At 40.4% G+C, this 19,010-nt stretch overlaps 1 protein-coding gene across 23 annotated transcripts in view; it reads left to right on the plus strand.

Moving 5' to 3' along the window:
• Positions 1 to 353: 353 nt before the first annotated feature.
• The window catches only part of elna (elastin a), a 53,990-nt gene continuing 35,333 nt past the window's right edge, over positions 354 to 19,010 (plus strand). For 13 of the 23 annotated variants that reach the window (XM_030438689.1, XM_030438613.1, XM_030438712.1 and 10 more), the window contains exons 1-5: positions 357 to 711; positions 11,669 to 11,737; positions 12,422 to 12,469; positions 14,244 to 14,333; positions 14,950 to 14,976. In XM_030438689.1, the coding sequence (XP_030294549.1) occupies positions 636 to 711; positions 11,669 to 11,737; positions 12,422 to 12,469; positions 14,244 to 14,333; positions 14,950 to 14,976 (310 nt within the window). In that variant the 5' untranslated portion in view covers positions 357 to 635. Of the gene's footprint in view, positions 712 to 11,668; positions 11,738 to 12,421; positions 12,470 to 14,243; positions 14,334 to 14,949; positions 14,977 to 19,010 lie in introns of all 23 variants that reach the window. The other 10 variants (XM_030438753.1, XM_030438619.1, XM_030438648.1 and 7 more) reach the window with 4 other exon arrangements.

Here is a 19,010-nt window from a genome sequence, read left to right on the forward strand (position 1 = left end):
TTCATGCAGGCAGGCATTGACTTTGTAATATGTTCTAATATTTTTGTGGACACATGCTGATAGTCGCCGCATTCTTTTCCCTCCTTGCTTTAAAGTTTTCTGTTTCACTTCCTGAAGAGAAGCAGCCGAACTAATGTTACTGCTTTTATTGAAAACCAACCAGCTGAAAAATTCGAAGCCACAGCGAACAGGTAATTATCAGGGTATGTGGTTTGCTCTTCCTCAGTCTCTCTCTCTCTCGACTCTTATAGATAAGTATGCTCAGTGTCCATGCAAATGCTTGGCAGACAGTTCAATTCCTTCTGGATGAGGGGAGGGGGGGGTTGTCTCTCTCTCTCTCTCTCTCTCTCTCTCCTCTCTCTGTGTGTCTCTTTCCCTCTCTCTCTCTTTCTTCGCTGGCAGCAGCGTCTGTACTGTTGGCAGGAGTGACCAGAATAAAAACAGCAACACCAGACAGAGGAGTAAAAAAGCAAAGTGATCCATTGAACTTGTAGTCTCTGCCCTCTCTTAATGACTTAGAGTTTCACATCTTCTTCACCCTTTTCTCTGCTCTCTCAGACTTCTGGCTTGTGGTAATTAGTCAGAAGAGAATAAAACCATCTGATCGGGAGAGGGGTGGTGCATTCTGGAGCGAGATGGCTAACAGAAACATTCTGTTGCTCTTCTGTGGACTCTTCCTCTTAGCACTGATTCAGCCCTCTCTTCAAGGAGGTAAGTGTGTGCCGCAGGTGAGCTTAGCCACGATCTTTGCTTCATCAATCACAGACTAAGAACAGGTGCATGTTTTTTCTCTATACCTCATTATCACACATCTAGTATTCAAATTTCTACCGATGCTTATCTGCTATAAAATATCAAGGGGTACTTTCACTTATTGCAATTGAATCCTTCCATATGATAGATCATGTAAACTATGTATTATTCATCTGTTGCATTGTGAATTAACATGCAATAACAGTGCTAACTTTGATTGTGTCTTTTGGCTTATTCCCAAACCAGTTCTGCAGTTGCATTGCTATGATTCTCAGATTAGGTGAATGAATATACGCTTGATAATATAAACCCCCCATACTATAGGATGAAAATTAAAGATTGTTTAATCTTCTGGCTCAACTTACTGAGTCCCATCACACTACTGCTGGACAAATCGAAGGGAAGTCGTCTCATAATTACAATGTTGATTGAAGTTAGAGGTGAGGCTCAGTACTGTCCAGTGCTGGACTCATTTCATCTTAACTTTATAATAATGCTGCCTCATCATATGATCAAGTCATGAATATGTATTTTTCATGTATTTCACACAGTTAAATTGCATCCTACACACACACATCCATGAATACGTAGTGATGTTTACATGGCTGCAGACTCTATCCTAACATGTCAGGAGGAGAAGGATCCAGCTGGTCCCTCTTTCCTCTTAGCAAAAAGCACATAGTTTGAATTCATCCCTGCTGGACTCCCAGGTGGAGAGTGTCCAATATGTGAGTGTCACCTTGAAAGCTTTGACCGGGTCTTCTCTTGAAGCTGAATCCACGAACGAGCAACATGCAGATTTGAAGGGTAATCTTCAGTTGTAGTTTGCAGTTGCAGCTTCTATGATTCAGGCAGAGAGAGACGGAGAGAGAAGCTTTGAGCATACCTTTCCTCCCACTCTCATTCAACCTCTGAGGTTGCTTTTTCTCCTGAATCTGCGTTGCTTTGATTTGGAATCTTGGTTTGTGTTTTGGCTGAGATTCTCTTGAGTTATTCAGTCCCCAACTGCAAAACATGTTTAACATCTGGGGATGGGTATGCTGGAGTCCAGCCAATTTTTTGTTGCACTTATTTGCTTAAAAGTCACGGCTGTTTATGTTCCTTAACTTTCCAACATCCAAGTGTCACTTTTAGAAGCATTATGTTCAGATTGTTAGATTCCTGAAAGAAATATTTTGTCCATATAAAGTCTTATTTTCATTGCTTCATCTTTTGTTTGCCTCCTTCAATTTGACCATGTTGACAGAGTCTACCTATTCTGTTTCTGTCAGCTCTGTCAGATTGTATCATCCAAAAAATGTGTCTGCCCTCCCCCTGTCTGTCTCATAGCTACTTCTTTTGTGCCAGCCACATTTCAGTGGAGATTTTGAGGTGCATGCAGGCGAAATATATTACAGGTAAAGCAGCCAACAAATATCCACATTGGCTTCGCGGTGCAACTTTGATCTCAAGTGAGTGTTGAATCCATCTATATCAAACTTTGCTGTGCCGCTCAAACTAGTTCCATCTGTGCGCATTTTAAGCAAGACAAAACACTCTCGGGATGGTCCAAAGGTCAATTATCTGTGAGTAACAAGAACCTCATTAACACCACTCATCGAATGCCTCTGCACAGCAAATAACTCCTCTTCTTGCGAAATTCAGCCCTTGAATTATGATGGAGTGCAGGGCCTGTCTGAGTGTTTTCCATCGACAAGTGTAAATGAGTTATGGTCCTGGAGGAAACATCTGGGAAGGAGTTTGTTAATAAATTTGCCCCCTGTCCTGTTATCTTGCGACCTTGTGCGGGTTCTTTGATATGTTTGTCGGTTTTCCCTTTTCATGATGGATCAGGCAGACTTACCTTACATGTGACAAACAAACAACATCTGTCTCATAGATACAGTGAGCTGGATGTTATTCTTATCAACAATAAATTTGTGCTCACGGAGCTCGGCCTCAGTGGCCTCTGTGGTTTTTTGTTGCTACATTTGATAAGTGAATCGAACCCAAGCCGAGACGCATGATTAAATTCTTTGAAAAGATTCCTCAACTTATGAATTTTATCAAGATTTTTCTTGTCTTTCCTAGTAAAAAAGACAGAGAGCAGGTCATATTGTGCCAATTTGTTTTTCATCATTAACTTTTACACAGCGTATCAAGTGTCCCACATCTCTGATTCTTAACCTTGATGTGTGTTGTATTCTTCCAGACTACCTCTCTGGTGGACCTTTGCCAAAGTCATCAGTTTGGCTTTTATGAAGGACACAGTTAATAGCACTCTCTGTCGAGAAGAGGCCAGTGGGGGATGAAGAGGGAAAAATAGCTGCTCTGTTCTTTCACAATCTCAGAATTAAATAAGTTGTGTGATGTCTTCTGTCTTTAGTACTGCTGGAAGTCAGTGTGCCTCATTTGGCAATGGCCAGGTTCAGCCATGAGACTTCAGGGGAATCTAATGCATTAATCAGTGACACCCGCCTGGCTTTTGGTGAAGTTAAATAAAATAAGTGCAGATCCAATGCCATGCCTTGGCTGTCGCAAAGCACCAGTGATGAATAGCAGCATTATCGCAGCGCTGCTGGTAGATAACCAAACTGATTGTCTCAGTTCCCCAAACAAGTGGTGCTTCAGGCTTTATTGGGAGCGTGTGTTGAGTACACCTCTCTGGCTCTAATCCCTCTTCTGGCAAGGTTTAGTGCCAACCACAGTGCATTGGATTAATGTGACACAAAGGCTTCCCAGTGTTTAACAACTCTACACTGCAATCAGAGAAATAGACCATCTAAAGTGCTGTCTGAGCGAGATACGCAGGCTTTTCTTCAGAGACATTCTTGTCCGGTGTTTTCAGCTTCTTTAATTCAGGGACCCACAAAGGCATTTTAATTTGTTGATGTTGAGGGGTTTGGTGTAATTCAGAGCGAGGTGACCTCATTCAGAGAAAGAGCCATTTGGTTACAAGCACTGACCGACCACAGTCTGCTATTGTGAAAGAACTGTTATTTCATGTACTTGTGTCTCACTCTGGCACCAGTCCTGGGAAAGTGTGAAGAGATTGGACGACAGTGGATTGCAGTTTAACATCAAAGCGCGTTGCCTGGCTGGGAAGTCACCCTCTGCGTTACAGCTCCATGCCAGAGGCGATCGCATTTTGGCCGTTTTTTCTTATCGCCATTTTCACTATAACTACGGTTGAAAGTGATTCAGTGATCAGACCGGAGATTTGGGATGGATGGGTTATTTTAATAGACACATAATTCAAATGTTTAGGGTACGACTCCTTCGTACCGTGCACATTTTTTTACAGTAGTCCTACCTTTGTAAACCTGACGGATTGTTTAATGCGATCCATGGATTGTTTAATGCGATCCAGTTCCTTCATAGAGAGATGACTCACTGATTTGTGATCCAGCATGCCTGTTTCTCACAAAGGCATCACTTTTGTATATGTAAATACAGCATGTTAGCGAGTCCTTGCGATTGCTATAAAAATATATATGTAAATAATTTGTTTAGCTCTTTCTCTGTGGCTGTGGATAACTGTCAGCCTCAGAATCTCCCTGTTTGGTCTGCGTTCAGCCGCTGCCAAGTCTTCAACAAAGAAGCACATTAACTCAGATGATTCATTCCAGCCACTCTGAAAGCAGACCTCACCAGGCTGTTAGTTGCTGGGAGCAGTCTCACTGGGCCAGCAATCTGAAATGGCTCCTGTCAGGAATGTTTTCATCCTGACCCGACCTGCCGCTGCCTCCTGATGTCCAAACTCCTCTATCTTCACAAACAACATGACAACATGAGCACGACATTTGTATAAAAATGGTGCATTAATAACAAAAACAATAACTAATGTTGAAGGTATGAAAAAAAAATGGCAATAAAAAGAAAATCAGATTAAACACATTACGTCAATATAATCAAAATCCTCTGCTGTGTGCTGTGTCGCATTACTTTCAGTGCACTTTGCTTTGGAGATAAACTTTTGGGTCTTTGGCATCATTAACTTGGTCTTAACCCAATGAAACAGCATTTCTTTAAGTGCTTTTCACAACATAACTACTGTAGAACATGTCCAATCCCCACATACACTCTATAAAATGTCTGCATACTGGACCGGACTGATCATTAAAATTTTGCTCTCTTTCACATAAATCATAGATTTTATGCTTTCATGCTTTCAACTTTGGAAAGTAGCAAATGTCAATATCTCGTCCATAAATGTGATTGATTGTTCCGCTCTCAATCATGTGCTTTCACACAAGTCAGATGTAGACCTCGAGTATTTCGGGGAGTTCATTCTGAAGCATAATTCTGACATTCAGAGGTGGGTAGTAAAGTACATTTTTCAGGTATATGTACAACTTTTTATTTTCTACTCCTTACATTTTCAAGCAGGCTGATTAATTTAGTTTTAAAAAAATTGAGGGGAGTTATTGATCCTTTTTTACGTAAAAGATTTAACCAGATGGAAAGAGAGACAGAGAGGAAGACTTGAATGGGGAGAAAAGATGTGTTAGTGTTTCATATCTGCAGAGATTCTGCAGCCATCTGCCTGGATTTTCTCAGTTTTTCGCTGTGCTCGGGAAGCTTTGCCAATCCAAAATGTCGGTATAGACATCTTGGGAATAAAACTCAACAATCAACTATCTTTCCGGTGCATTTATGGATAGCTCGGATAAATCCTACTGATTCTGACTTTTGACTTGAGGTTCAGTTAGCTTTGTGTATAAATGTCCGGTAGAAACGTCCTTCACAGGGACACTTTCAATTTTTATACTCTGAGTACATTTTGGGAACCTGTAATTTCTTACTTTTATTTGAATAATGAAATTGAATCAGAATTTCTAGAGATTTTTACACTGGTATCTCTACTTCTACCTGAGAAAACAATGTGTGTACTTTTGCCACCTCCCCTGACATTTATCATTCATACATAGGTACGAGTGAATCAGATTGTGGAAATTAAATAATCGACACATACTGAATGAAGCCCTTTTATTGTCCTTCTGACATTGCACCCATAACTGTGTCAGTTCTTCTTTATGGTACAAGGGCATAAATCAGTTTCTGGAATGAAGTCATGAACTGGAACTGTTGTTCCACTTGCTGATGGTTATCTTCAACCATGGATTATTCTTTCGTCATACTAGGCTCTGAAAAACCTTTACAGGAGAGTTCACAGCTGCTGCAGACCCTTTTTTATTTTCAAAGGCATGTCTTTCCTAATCTTGTAATGATTTCCTGTCCACTTCCAGTGGTAAGGCTTCGCCTGAGGCGAGCATATGAACAATGACAACATTAGAATCAGGACTTCTTAGTCATTAAATATTAGCATCTGTGCCACCTCAGACTGCTTATGCTTCAAGTGTCTCTGAGAGAAGGCCAAGAAAGGGGAGGGAATGAATGTGGAGCACAAGAAATTGATGGATTTTCACTCTAATTTTTTTACTGTCTTTGATGCTCCTCACACTTTCCTCCTCACCCTCCAACGTGCTATGGAAAATAGCGAGTGCACGGGGTGACTGATAGTAGGCCAGCTGTCACATGTCTGATAACGGGGAGATGTCAGGGTGCCAGGAACCGCAGTGTTTGCTTCACTACACTGTTGCTCTAGGCTGCAGTATGAGAGCTTTCCATAAAGAGAGAACCAAACCTCCTCTACTGGGACTGTGGTTTTGGATACGTCTGAACACAGCAAACAGTTGTTGGTTTGCCAAAGCATTTTTTTGTTTTTTATTTCATCAAAAGTGATGGAAATAGTGGGGCAGAATTGTGTAAATATCAGGTGATTTAGGTGGTGTAAACACGACTCTTTAAGCCCGCCCCAACTATGCGGAGTGCAGCGCTGTGATCATGAATGGTAATGGTCCCGTAAGTCTTGTGTAAAGGCCGGGGAATGCAGCGATTAACTTTAGTGAGGCTGTGTGTGTGAGCGCTGTGTATGTACTCACACAAGTTTATTGTACGCCTACAGTCACTACCATGCAAATTGTTTTCTCGTACGCACTTGATTAGTTTGTTAAAGGCCAATTATGATACAACCGCAGCACAGGGTCGTGGAAATGTCACATTACTCACCAGTTTGTTGTAAATGAGGTAAAACTAAAATCTTTCAAGTCACAAAGGGCAATTGTAAAAAGTGTCATTAACATGGGAGGTACTATGGAAAAACCCGTCATTGGTTAAACAAATCAAGGTCTGACTTACAATTTCCTAACCTCTATTCAGTCATTATTTGTGAGCTCAATAACCCATATCCCCCATAAAGCAAAGTGTTTTAAGCCAGTGTAATTTGGAGATAAATTCATGAATCATAACAAGGCGGTATCACCAGTTTTGATGTTCAGTCGAAAAATATCAAATAAATGATCTCGCCAGCTAAACAGTTGATAAACAAATCACTTCCTACTTTCAAGATCACCACGCAAAACATGACATGGTGCAAAAGTAAACATACGAGGCACCGGGCACGGTTCATTCCACCTGTTAGCACGTGCCTGTGCCTAAAATTCACTGTAAAACACTTATGTAAAACATATAAAACATATTGCTGATATAGAGCTTCAGTTCTGATGTTGTTTAGTGGAGTACTTTCCTTATCCTTTAGCCATGGATGGTGTTGTGATGTTGAGATTTTCCACACGGCTTTACAGACTTTGATGCATTACAGTAGGGAGGATATGTTATAAGTAAGTCGCTGTATCTAAAACGACACGATTAAGACAGTTCAGATGTTTTCTGGGCTTTGCTGAGGGATTCTGGGGAATTTTGGATTGAACAAAGGGCAATTCTGAAAGTTTTTAGAAAAAAAAAAACTTGAAGTGCATTTAACATACAAACAATGCTGTGGTAATGTATGTGTGAGCCTCACTGCTCACAGGATGGGGAAAAGGAGGAAGAGTCTGCGTTTGTTCGGTGAATTGACCGTTTATTAGAGGCTCCGGCAGAAAACGTGGCCCAACATAAAGCCAAAAAGGGAACACAAAATGAGGGTCGGGTGCGTCTGCTGCCTCTGCTGCCGTCTCCGCTCCGGTCCTCTCACAGGACCCAGCCTACTGCAAGAGATCAGAACCAGGTTACAAGCGTGCTTAAATAGCTGACTGATTACCTGATTCTGTCCAGCTGTCTGAACACCAGCTGAGCCACTCCTCCCTCTCCTCCAGCAGCCCGCGCCTTAACCACACCCCACTGCCACAGTATGATTTCATTGGATGGAGTACACAGGTGCAAACAAACAGTCAAAAAATGTGTGTTAACTCAGGCACCATGTCACTCTGGGCTAAGATTCGTCCACCATCCCTACATAGATTTTTCTTATATTTCCTTACCTTTGTGCCGAGTCGACCACTACTGTTTCTTTTACTTTTTTCAACCCAATCGCCAGGAAAAGTAATAGCCATGTTTGTTTCTGCAAAAACCACAGATAAGTTAAAACTGAACGTTTCTTTATGTTGCAACTTTACACGTGCTAACATTGAATATTCTATTTCTGTCTTGTCGCAACGATGTGCTTATGCTCAAGTTAGATCAAGTTACTGTCAAATATCACTTGGCTAGGGTTATAAAACAACAGCGTGGTTTGCCTTAAAATTCCCCGTTTCGGTCCCCACAATCACTGATTGTTTGACTTCCCTTGAAAAATACCAGATTTTGGTCTCCACAGAAGTGTCTGGAAATCTCCCCAGATGTCTTTAAAAATATTGATTGGTGTGATTGGTGTAAGTATTTAATGTGATCAACCTTCCACATGTCTGTGGTTTGCTGAGCTTTTTAGGTCAGTTTTTTAATCCTGTGTCTGTTCATCTTCCCATTGACTTTTAAAACAATCGCATCACCTTGAAAATGTCTCAAGCCTTCGTTCAAGACATGATCCTCTTGTTCAGACTTAGTGTGGAATCGCACTGTTTCTAGAAGTTGGGCTTGGAGGGGCCCCGTCCTTTGGCCCCAATGATAGCAGCACAGGTGAGGTTGTTGAATTATCATGTCCTTGTCCCTACAGTAGCACCTTAATCAGTTGTCTGGGATATATATGTAGGGATGGCATTGGAAAAAACTAAATAAAATCACTGCACATGCTAACAGACAGATATCACACTTTGGATGGAGAGCCGCCCAAATAGGTCCCACTTAATGGCCCACTTGACAGACAGAGAAATAATCTTTACAATAGGCCCTAAGTGTCAGTGTCTCGCTCACCATGACCATGTATATATTCATTTGACTTATCTCCCACTTTACTGACGACTGGCTGTGTTCCTCGCTCACCAACACCCTGTCAACTGTGAGGCTTGCAGTTGGACCACATTCAAGTCCCAAGAGGAGTGATGATAAATTCAAATCACTGTCAGGATTCCTGTGAGCGCATGTACATCATCACCCTCTAAATGTTCTCTGAGCAACGTTGAGCTCATAATGCAACATTAAAAAATGGCTGTTGGGGTCACAACCATCATTGCATTTCACTGACAGCGAAATTTTTTATTACGTACTTGCTGAGCCCCGTAACAGGCAGTAATTTATTGATGTTACCCTGTCTTCCCTGTTCCCCATCAACATGTTTTAAATGTAAATAATGCGGTATTCTTACCTTCTTGATTTTTAATAGATGAGACATTTCTGGCAAGACCAAGTCACAAAATGATAATACATTTTTTTGAATCATCTTTCCCAGAGTTTTTCATAAACCAACATGAATCATATCACAAACACTCAGGACAAAGTCTCGACCGGAGTCAACTCTAAAATAAATTCTGCCTCTTCTAATCCCTTGTGTTCCACAAGTCAATCTTGTCCTCCACACACGTTCCAGCACATTCCCATGACCTGGCTGAGTTTGCAAGGAATCTACGGGTATGATGATGATGACGATAATTATACAATCATGAGGAAATCTTCAAACTTATTGAGTTAGGTCAGGTCACTTGGCAGAGGTCAGTGTGTGCCATATTTGGATGCACGGTCTCAGTGAACCGAATGCACCCTGTAAAAGTAGTACAGTAGCAAGATGGGATTCTAAGCAAAAGGAAAACTGGAGCAGACACACACTCCCTCTTGCCTCGCTTGCAGTGCCGAGACAGGATATCCTCCCTTTGATTGTGAAATGAAGGAGCAGAATTCGAGAACAATCACTGCACTCCGTCTTGTGGTGTTCTGCACCTGAGAGCTCTGCCATGGAGCCAGTGGCATGGGCAAACTGACACACATGCACACACACGTTACTTGCATCGACTTTGCTGTCGGATAATCAAATGCAGAATCCTGGACATTATTATTTATTCGAGCCTGCAGGATTTCTTGTTTTCTTTAGTCAGTTCTAAGCATTACAAGGCCAAACCTCAAGAAATGTGATCAGTTCTACCGTCATCCAAGGCCCAAATCTTCCCAGTCAGGATGAGTTTAAAGGCAAACGTTCCTCACATCTCTCTTTGTTCGCAAATTAGGTCATTTTTCGTCCAAAGCCACAGTTGTCACCATAACTGTTCCCATTTAGTGCTGCAGCTAGGGGAAAAAAAAAAGTTATGGCAAGTTCGCCTACATTGCACATGACCATGCTCTGTAAACCCCTGTTGGCATTTGCTTTCTGCTCAAGAATTTTTCCTCTTAAACTAAAACAGACAAATGTTTTTTAACCTTTTAGATTTTAAGTGCAATTCTGGGGTAACTAATACAACGTTGCTCGAGCACACTTCGACATGAAAAACTCACAGTTGTGTCAAGACTTTCAGAGTGAAACTTGCAGTTTAAGATTCTTGTATCTTTCTTCCCAAAATTAAGCCATACCCTCTTTATCCTTGATATGCTCTATACTATAACATCGTCACAACCAATCCAGCAGTCGATTCTTACTTATTGGTGCTGACTGCTCAATTTTTTAACCTCAACACTACAACTGATTGTGGCATAAAACCAATTAAACGTCTCAGCTTGTAAGTGAAAGGATCAAAGCCACCTTCACTGCAATGGAGCAATTTGCAATCATACTTAATAAACCGCAGAGATATTTCCTTTTTGGCATTTTTCAGTGGAATGTGTTATGTATTTTCATTCAACTGGATCAGACAGTAATACCATGTAATGTTCTTCCCCTAATGGCTGCACTCAGTGGACGGAACTCTAATAGTGTTCACACAGTATTCGCTAATAAACACATGAACGCCTTTGACATGTGGTTTAAATTAATTGGCCTCCCAACACATGTAAGAGCCATTCAACACAATCATTGTGGTTCTGCAGACCCATTCTCTCCATTGCGTTGCATTTTCAGTGATATAAACCAGGTTTTCCCCTTAAAAAATATAACTTTGTGATTTTGGCCTGAGCTCACCGGTCCCATTGGATTTAGCTGTTAGTCGTCCCAGAACAACTGCAGGATTTTTTTCATCCTCCCCTTCCTTTTATTTCTGTAGCTGTTGCTTGCACACATGAGGCCACCGTGTCTGGGAGCCAGAACGACCATCTCAGGAGTTACTCTGGGCTGCAGCCAGAAATCAGGCGAGAAATGAGGCTAGGGGATGTAGGTGGGGGTTTAGGGTGTCCACAGTGCTGCAGCCGCATTCTGAAGGAAGGCCTCCAACTGCAATACCTCATCAGAGTGAAAACAATTGAAATTCTGTCCTAATCAAGCCTATAAAGTTTTTCTTTTTTTTTTTGCTTTCACTCTGACTGTGTTTGGAGCTGCTGTGTTCATGTTTCATTGTGCGCGCCATCACTGCAGATGTATATGCCAAGGACAAACTTCGGCTCTGCTGTCTGGGTCACAGATGATGAAAGTGTTTGAGAATGTCTATCTGATAGGGTCATTGTTTAGAAATGCCGTTACACGCTTTGCAATAAAATAAAAAAAAACATTGATGGCTGAGAACTGTTAGGCCTCAGTTTTAGCTAGTGTCACACATGTTGGCGATAGATGATGACATCTTGCTCTGGCTGTTGTGTGTTCCAGGTGTGTATGTACCAGCTGGTGCTGGAATTGGACCAGGAGGCGTCGGACCAGGAACTGGATTCTTTCCAGGTAACAAAGCCTCCAATAGCTGTCTGGATAGTTTAAACAAAATAATCCAGAACTCAGCCACAACAAACAAAGTCTGTTTGTCTGTAGCGGAGTTATAACAGTGAATTTAGACTAATAGACAGAAGTATTATTAAAAAGAAACAGTAACACTACTATAAAAAAATAAATGGCACTCTGTAGAGTATATAGATAAGCCAAGGCCCAATATTTTCTTATTTATAGATACCACCTAGATATACGTTTTTTTCATCAAGATCCCTGAAACATAAACAAAAATATTGAAAAAGGCCTAATACTGAAACAAAAGTTCATGGGGTCTGTTCTGGGCTTCGACCCATCCTCTATCCAAGTTTTGTGGAAAAAACTAGGTTTTGATATCGTTATTGTTAACATTGTATTTTCTCAACAACCACCAACATAGGAGGATGAGACAGTATTCTATAAGAGTTAACATGCACAAGTACAGATATACCTATACATACATACATATGCACATGCATGGTGAACGACATATCTCATTGCTTTTATCAATGTATGGTCACATTTAAAAAATAGTAGAACGTAACACACGCTCTACTGGTGTCGTTAAAGAAAGTCAAACAATAAATTGCTGGGCCAGTTCATACATTGTTACACGTAGAAATATCACAAGGCAACACTTTAATATGATTATTCTTTTACAAGGGGGTGCTGGCGGAGTCCCTGCAGGCTATAAACCAGCTAAAGCTGCATGTAAGTAGGAGAGACATTTGATTTATGATTTTTCCCCTGTTTATAAAATGTGCTTTTAAGAATTGTATCTGGGTTATCATGATCTGGTGCATGCACCATTCTTTCAGTGATTTGAGCAGAAGAAACTCCAACTTGTTTGTTTCTATGTAATGACTTTAAAAAAATGGGATTCCAGTCTTGAGTACAGTTTTAAGAAACAATGTTTTTCGCCCCATCATCACCTGATCTGAAACTACCTGCAGAAATTCACATGTGAAATATTTGCTTTAACTTTTCCATTAGTAATCTCTCAAGCCCTATTCACACACGACTAGTATCACCTGGGGACTTCTAGCATTTTTTAATAATTGTGAAGGAGGAAAGATCTGTGATCTTAATTCTGTGTGAATCTGCCTTGTCTGTAATTTTCAAAGTAAAAATTCCACCGCAAATTACTGACCATGTTTTGTCAAACACATTTTTCATGTGATAATGTCAGTCTTGTGTGAATCGGCATGTCTCTGATTTAGGAATGTATGCATCTGTTTTCAATTGTCGGACAACTAAATAACTAAGAAATTTGACCACCGCTCATAATATGTGGAACAGCAGTCAACAGCTGTGCTGTGAGATTGACTATATTGACATTTAGAGGTGATGACAGAGAAGATTAGGAGCAACAAAAGGTTGTAATTTTCAAGTACAGCCGCAAAACATCTGGTACTTGATCTAAAAGGGCTGAAAATATGTACTTGTGCTTGTAACACATGCAGAAGATGAGCATATCAACTCTAAACTCTATTGATAATGTGGATGCTGAGGAACAGACACTGTGCTTGTGAAAGTTGATCTTACTTGAAGCTTTGACATCACATCCAGGAGATAATGTCAGTCAATACGAGTATAATACACCATGCTTGTTTGTGTAAATGCGCCATTAAACACAAATGTGAGGTAATTTTAAAAAATCGGCAGGTCCTCTAGTAAAACCACTCCTGTGCGCATGCTCACGAAAGCAGTGTTGCTTTCTCAGGCTTCTGACCTTCTTTTCCAAATGGCCATTGGGCTTAATGCACAACTACAGATATTCTATCTAGTGTTTGCCATTATACACATCCATAACATACTCACAGCTCTGCATACATGGTCCATTTTAGTAACAGTTCACCAGCTGTAGGCAGTGTCCTGGCATGGAGTCAGCTTCCATTTGCAGGACAAGTTTGACCCTGTGCACCTTTTTTTTTTAAGCTGGCGTACTCAAGCCAAAAGCGCGGGAAGAAGTGATGTGATGAGACTTTTGAAACATGATATTCTTATACCGTTGGTTGAAAGTTGAAAGTGCTGTGTGCAAGCTAAAACAACTAACAGCGTAGAATCTTTGTTCACAAACACAAGAAGAAAAATAAAGCTGTTGTAAAGATCAGTTCCCTGTCAACAGAGCTTTATTGTGGTCAGATCGGGGGGAAGCACGTGGTGAGACTTTCTTGTCACGCCACCACAGGCTAAGATTAATTAAAATCTAGGGAAATGCTGTGGCAATAAACAATGTGTTTGTCACGCCAGTTTGTTGGACAACATTTTGAGGTTTGGAAATTAAAGGCCCTTTTCTCTCATACAAGCTCAGCAGTCAATAAAAATGATTATTGTGATCTTAATACAGGAAACACTAAATTGTGGCCGTTAAACATGATGACATGACGTGAACATTATTACCAGATGATAACGATAAATGTTGACAACTCTAATAACAGCAATGATCGCAATCACACTTGTGTCTGTTTAACCCTGACAACAGTAGGTTACGGAGGTCTAGGACGTGGTGGGGGTCAAGGTGGTTTGGTGCCAGGAGGTGCTGGACCTGGTGGCTATGGCATCGCAGGAGCAGGTATGAAGATAACAAAACAAGCTTTCAGACACTTTTTTGTAGTTTCAGCCTATTTTTATTCAGGCTGTCACAATATCAGAACTTCACTATAGTTTTGGCTATGACTATATATAATCATAGCCAAACAAAATCACGATAACAATGGTATATTGCCATATCTATAGAAATGTTTTGAAAGTCTATCAGTCAAATTTAATTTTAAATTGGTTTTCCTGTCAGATTTCTCCGCTGAAAATACGGGTGAAGGGAGATGGAGTGTCTGTAACCAAGACTGTAAAAAAATTTACAAAAAGAAAGATGTTCCTTAACGAATAGTGAAAGGGTAACCAGATGAACATCAAATTGATCTGTGCTGGACTGTTCAGATGACTTTATCATATGTTTTTTATTAACAATTTTTTAGTATCGTGGTTATCGCCAATATTAAGACATAGCGACACGTAGTTAAAAAGCTTTATAGAACTGTCTGTAACACATGAATAGATCCTTTCAATTAACATCTGAGACTTGATAAAATCATAGTAAACTAAATTTGAATTAATTAGAATTAAAGATGTAATGTTTTGATATTATAGAGCAAAAGCACATATTTATTTGACTTGTTTCCACCCAACAGGACAAGGTGGAAAGGCCCCTAAACCAGGTAAGTTGAAACATGTATGTATGTGAAGTGTATGTATTGTATGTTCACACTGTATATTAAATTATTATGTAAAATACATCCACATTTTCTTGTGAAGAAAGTCTCCATTGAACAAATTTAAAAGCTGTTTTAAGAAGTAGTGCTTTATTAGAGGCAGATTTTGTTCCTTGACAACATGGAAAATCCCTCTGCATTACATACTGTTGAAGTGCCTTGAAAGGAAGGAAGCAGAATGTATTGTTATTGGCTGGATAAAGCAGCTTAATGTATAGACTACATGATGTTCACACACCAGCAGAGAAGGGAGACCTGCACAGACGCAGGGCAATAACATAAGAGAATCAGTCTTTTGATTGGTTGTCACCAGGTTTTTCTTATCACCCTGTGTTTTCGTCTGGGCTGCTTTACACTGGCCTGGCAGCTGTTTGGGGCGTCCCGACTGGGTAGGAGCCCACAGAGATCCCTCCACTACTCCTACACCTCTGCTGCATTTTGAGGTGATGATTGGCAGAGTGCAAACAGCCATCATCGCCTGCCAAACAATGGTGCCAGAGCACTGATTATTGTTATTGTAATACTAGACCCTTACAATATCTGGAAACCTCCGTGTTGAAATTTACCTTGGCCCTTCTCACTGATACCGTACAGTAAATATTTTCCTTTGCTGTATTACAGTCTGAGCCGTATCTGTGCGTTAGCAATGTTAAGCCATCGTTTAATTCCTGATACAATCTCAGCCTACCTCTCTGTGTTTAGAGAGATAAGGAACCAAGCCATCGTCTAATAGTCCTGATAACACATGGAGCAGGTTACAGAAGGGTCCCTCTGGAGTGCCACAACCCCACCCTCCGACAAGAGTTGCGGGAGAGCCATTTTGTGAAAATGACCTAATATCAAGTATTTAGTGGAAGTTGATTTTGGCTGGGATCAGCAGAGCATTACTTGGGAAGCATGGCCCTGGCTTTTGTATGCATAAGCTCTCCCTCCACCTCACCAGGCTTACATGGCATAAATTACATTAGTGAGAAAAACGGAAGGCAATGATGTTAAAGCAGCTGCTTGTTTTTTGTTTTTTTTAAATTGGAGCAGTTTGGGTCTGGTTGCTCCCACCCACAGTTCATATTAATCTCTGTATGGGAACAGAAAACGTCTGAAGCAGAGAGAACAGGGTCAGCTAAGGTTTTTACACATCGTCTAAATAAAATGAGAGACTTGAATTGGCTAAGGATCAGTAATAGTTTCTGGTTCATGCTGGTAATCAGTAATCTCCATCAGTGGTGACTTTTCATATCAGTCCATCCGTATAATCTCTCCTGAAACTGTGAGATCTGGATATGGCAACTTTCTACACACCTTCACAGTAGATGTGCACATTTCTGTCTTAGGTTAGTTAGCCGAAGAAACCAAAGACATCAGGTTTACAGTTAATGTTTCGTGGAGCATTGACAGGTTCAAAATAAGGCTCCAAAATTAACTGAAATGTAACTGAAGTGAAATATCCAAATCGCAAGAAGCTGTAATTGTTTTAAACGCTCTGCTCTGACCTACAAATCCTGCTCTCGAGATGTAAGAAAACATTCTTGTTTGCAGTGTTGGGGAGACTTAAACTACATGTAGTTGAACTACATAGCTTAACTACAATTTGCTGTAAATTGCTGGTAGTTAAACTACATTCATATTTTTTGCTGCGTCAAGTATTTCAACTACTTTTTGGGTCTTTTTTGTAGTTTACCTACTCAATTTACAAACTATAATTTTGGCCAATAACATGAAAAAAAATTTTTTATAGAAAAAAAGACCTATATAATATATATTTTATCTTATTTTTCTTTGAAAAAAGGCATGAAACATATCATGACATGCTAAGCCAAAACTGCCTCTGATTGGCTTGCCCTGGCAGCACTCAAATGCTTCACCGAGTGGGCGGGTCTTTGTGCCAAGGAAAACAGTGCTCATATGGCACAAGCGCGTCATGGACAACCCTCCCGCTACCCCCGATGTGCCCCTGAACGCACCAGCCCAACCATGGCCATATTTGAGCATGTACATGTTGGATATAGATGCATTTACAGACACGAGCTACGTGTTCCTGTGATGTTGACCAAACATGTCAGCTTTTGTTCTTTAAAAAATAAAACTTGAGTTGAGAGGCATATTTCTGCTGGCATGTGAATTTTTTGTAGGCTATTATATTTTGTTTCATATACACCATATGTTGATTTATTTAACCCCGAGTTAAATGAGTATAATGAGTATAAGTAATTGCTAAAGCTACTTTTTTTAGCAGTAGTTTTACAAACTACATTTCTCCAGGGGTAGAAATGTAGTTTGTTTAAACTACTGCCAGGCTGAACTACATTGCTTGTTCGGTACAAATGATCACTAGTTAAATAGTTTTATCAGTGAAAATGAACTAATTCACCAATTCCTGGAGTCCTACTTGCAAGTATGAAGTTTCCATGACTTTACTCCATCAACGGCAGGTTGAATCCATTTGCTTCAGTTAGTCAGTGTTTGGCTTGTGCCAGAGAAAACATGCCAAAGGACATTATGTGCAACCAGCATATGAAAAATCGTTGACCCCTTTATATTTACCTTTCATGTATATAAAACAGGGTTCATATAATCATGAATCACAAATGCAAACAACAGTTAACTCATTTTTGATGCGCGCACAATGAGAGAGCTGCCGTTCATTCTTCAGTTGGAGCCAAGTGGTGACACAGCATTCCGCAGAAACACACCTTGCATGGCCAGTAATGGAGAACAGCAGCTGGCTATGTGAGTAGCGTGACTGCAGTGAATTGCAGCGCAGCTCATGCAAGACCTTGTTAATGTTATACTAATTGTGAAGCCTGTCAGCGTCCAGCTTTGACAATACTCTGAAAGCTGGAAAGAGGAACTTTCTCTTTATGAACAGCTGTTGGACACCATCTCCTCTCCTGTGTTCCCGCAAGCGAAGGTGGATTCAATCCTCTCGATGAAAGTGCCAAAGCTTGGCTTTCGTAGGCCAGCCTCTTGTCACTTTCAGGTAGCGCAGACGCAGCTAACGAGAAACATAGAGGTTACTGTTTCTCCCATGATTTTTTTTATTATTTCATTGGGATAGCCTGTTTTAGGGTGAGAATGGATGTGTGTGGCTGGGGATGGCTACATCATCAGTCCTCGCTAGCTCGCCAGTTGACTCAAAACAGACAACATGCTGTTTGTCCAACCTTTCTCTCACCATCTAAAAACTGTTAGCAATAGTCACAGAAGTTCACATCAGAATGTCAAACAAAACTATATCAATCTATGGGCTATAAAAAGTCTATGAGCAGTCAGAATATGTCAGCAGTGTCATTTATTATTTCTCTGCCTGGCTTATAGATTTCATATAGTAGATGGATGAAATACTATAGTCTTCAATGTAAGTGAGCGTGGCCAGCTGTCAGCTCTCTGTTAGTGTCCAGGGACATAAAGCGTTTCAGAGCTCTGTGTCAAAAAAAAAAGAAGTGGAAGTTGAACGATGGATGGTGATGGGGGCTTTTTTCCTTGAGTTGGCACCAGCAGCTAGATAAAGCAGAAGCCCCATGAGCAGGCAGCCCAGTCATTGAACCCATTTTGTTGTTCATAACTTATTCAAAAGGAAAGCGATCTGAAGGTAGTCGGCTTAAAGGACCTATTTGAAAGAAAATTAGATTTTTGAGTCCCATTTTCCAACTCGTCAAATAATGACGCTCCGCTGTTTTTTTTTTTAGTTCCTTTAACATTTCTAAGCTATAAAAAGTAGACAAACAGGTGTACTCTGTCAGTCAGTCCATCAGTAGCTCAAGCCTCAATGCTACTATGCATGACCAAGTTATAAACCTAGCATAGCGATTGAAAGGCTTACATACACAGTCAAACAAAAGAGCCATATATTAAATAAAATATGGGATTCATTTTTTTAATTTTTGGTTTCAAGACTTTATAACCTAAGTGTACAGCATTTAGTTTTACTTATACTGTATGTATGTACAAATGTATACGTGCGGGCATGTGTAAAAATATGT

The sequence above is a fragment of the Sparus aurata genome, chromosome 2 (genome assembly GCF_900880675.1).
Source record: "Sparus aurata chromosome 2, fSpaAur1.1, whole genome shotgun sequence".
NCBI classification, from domain to species: Eukaryota; Metazoa; Chordata; class Actinopteri; order Spariformes; family Sparidae; genus Sparus; species Sparus aurata.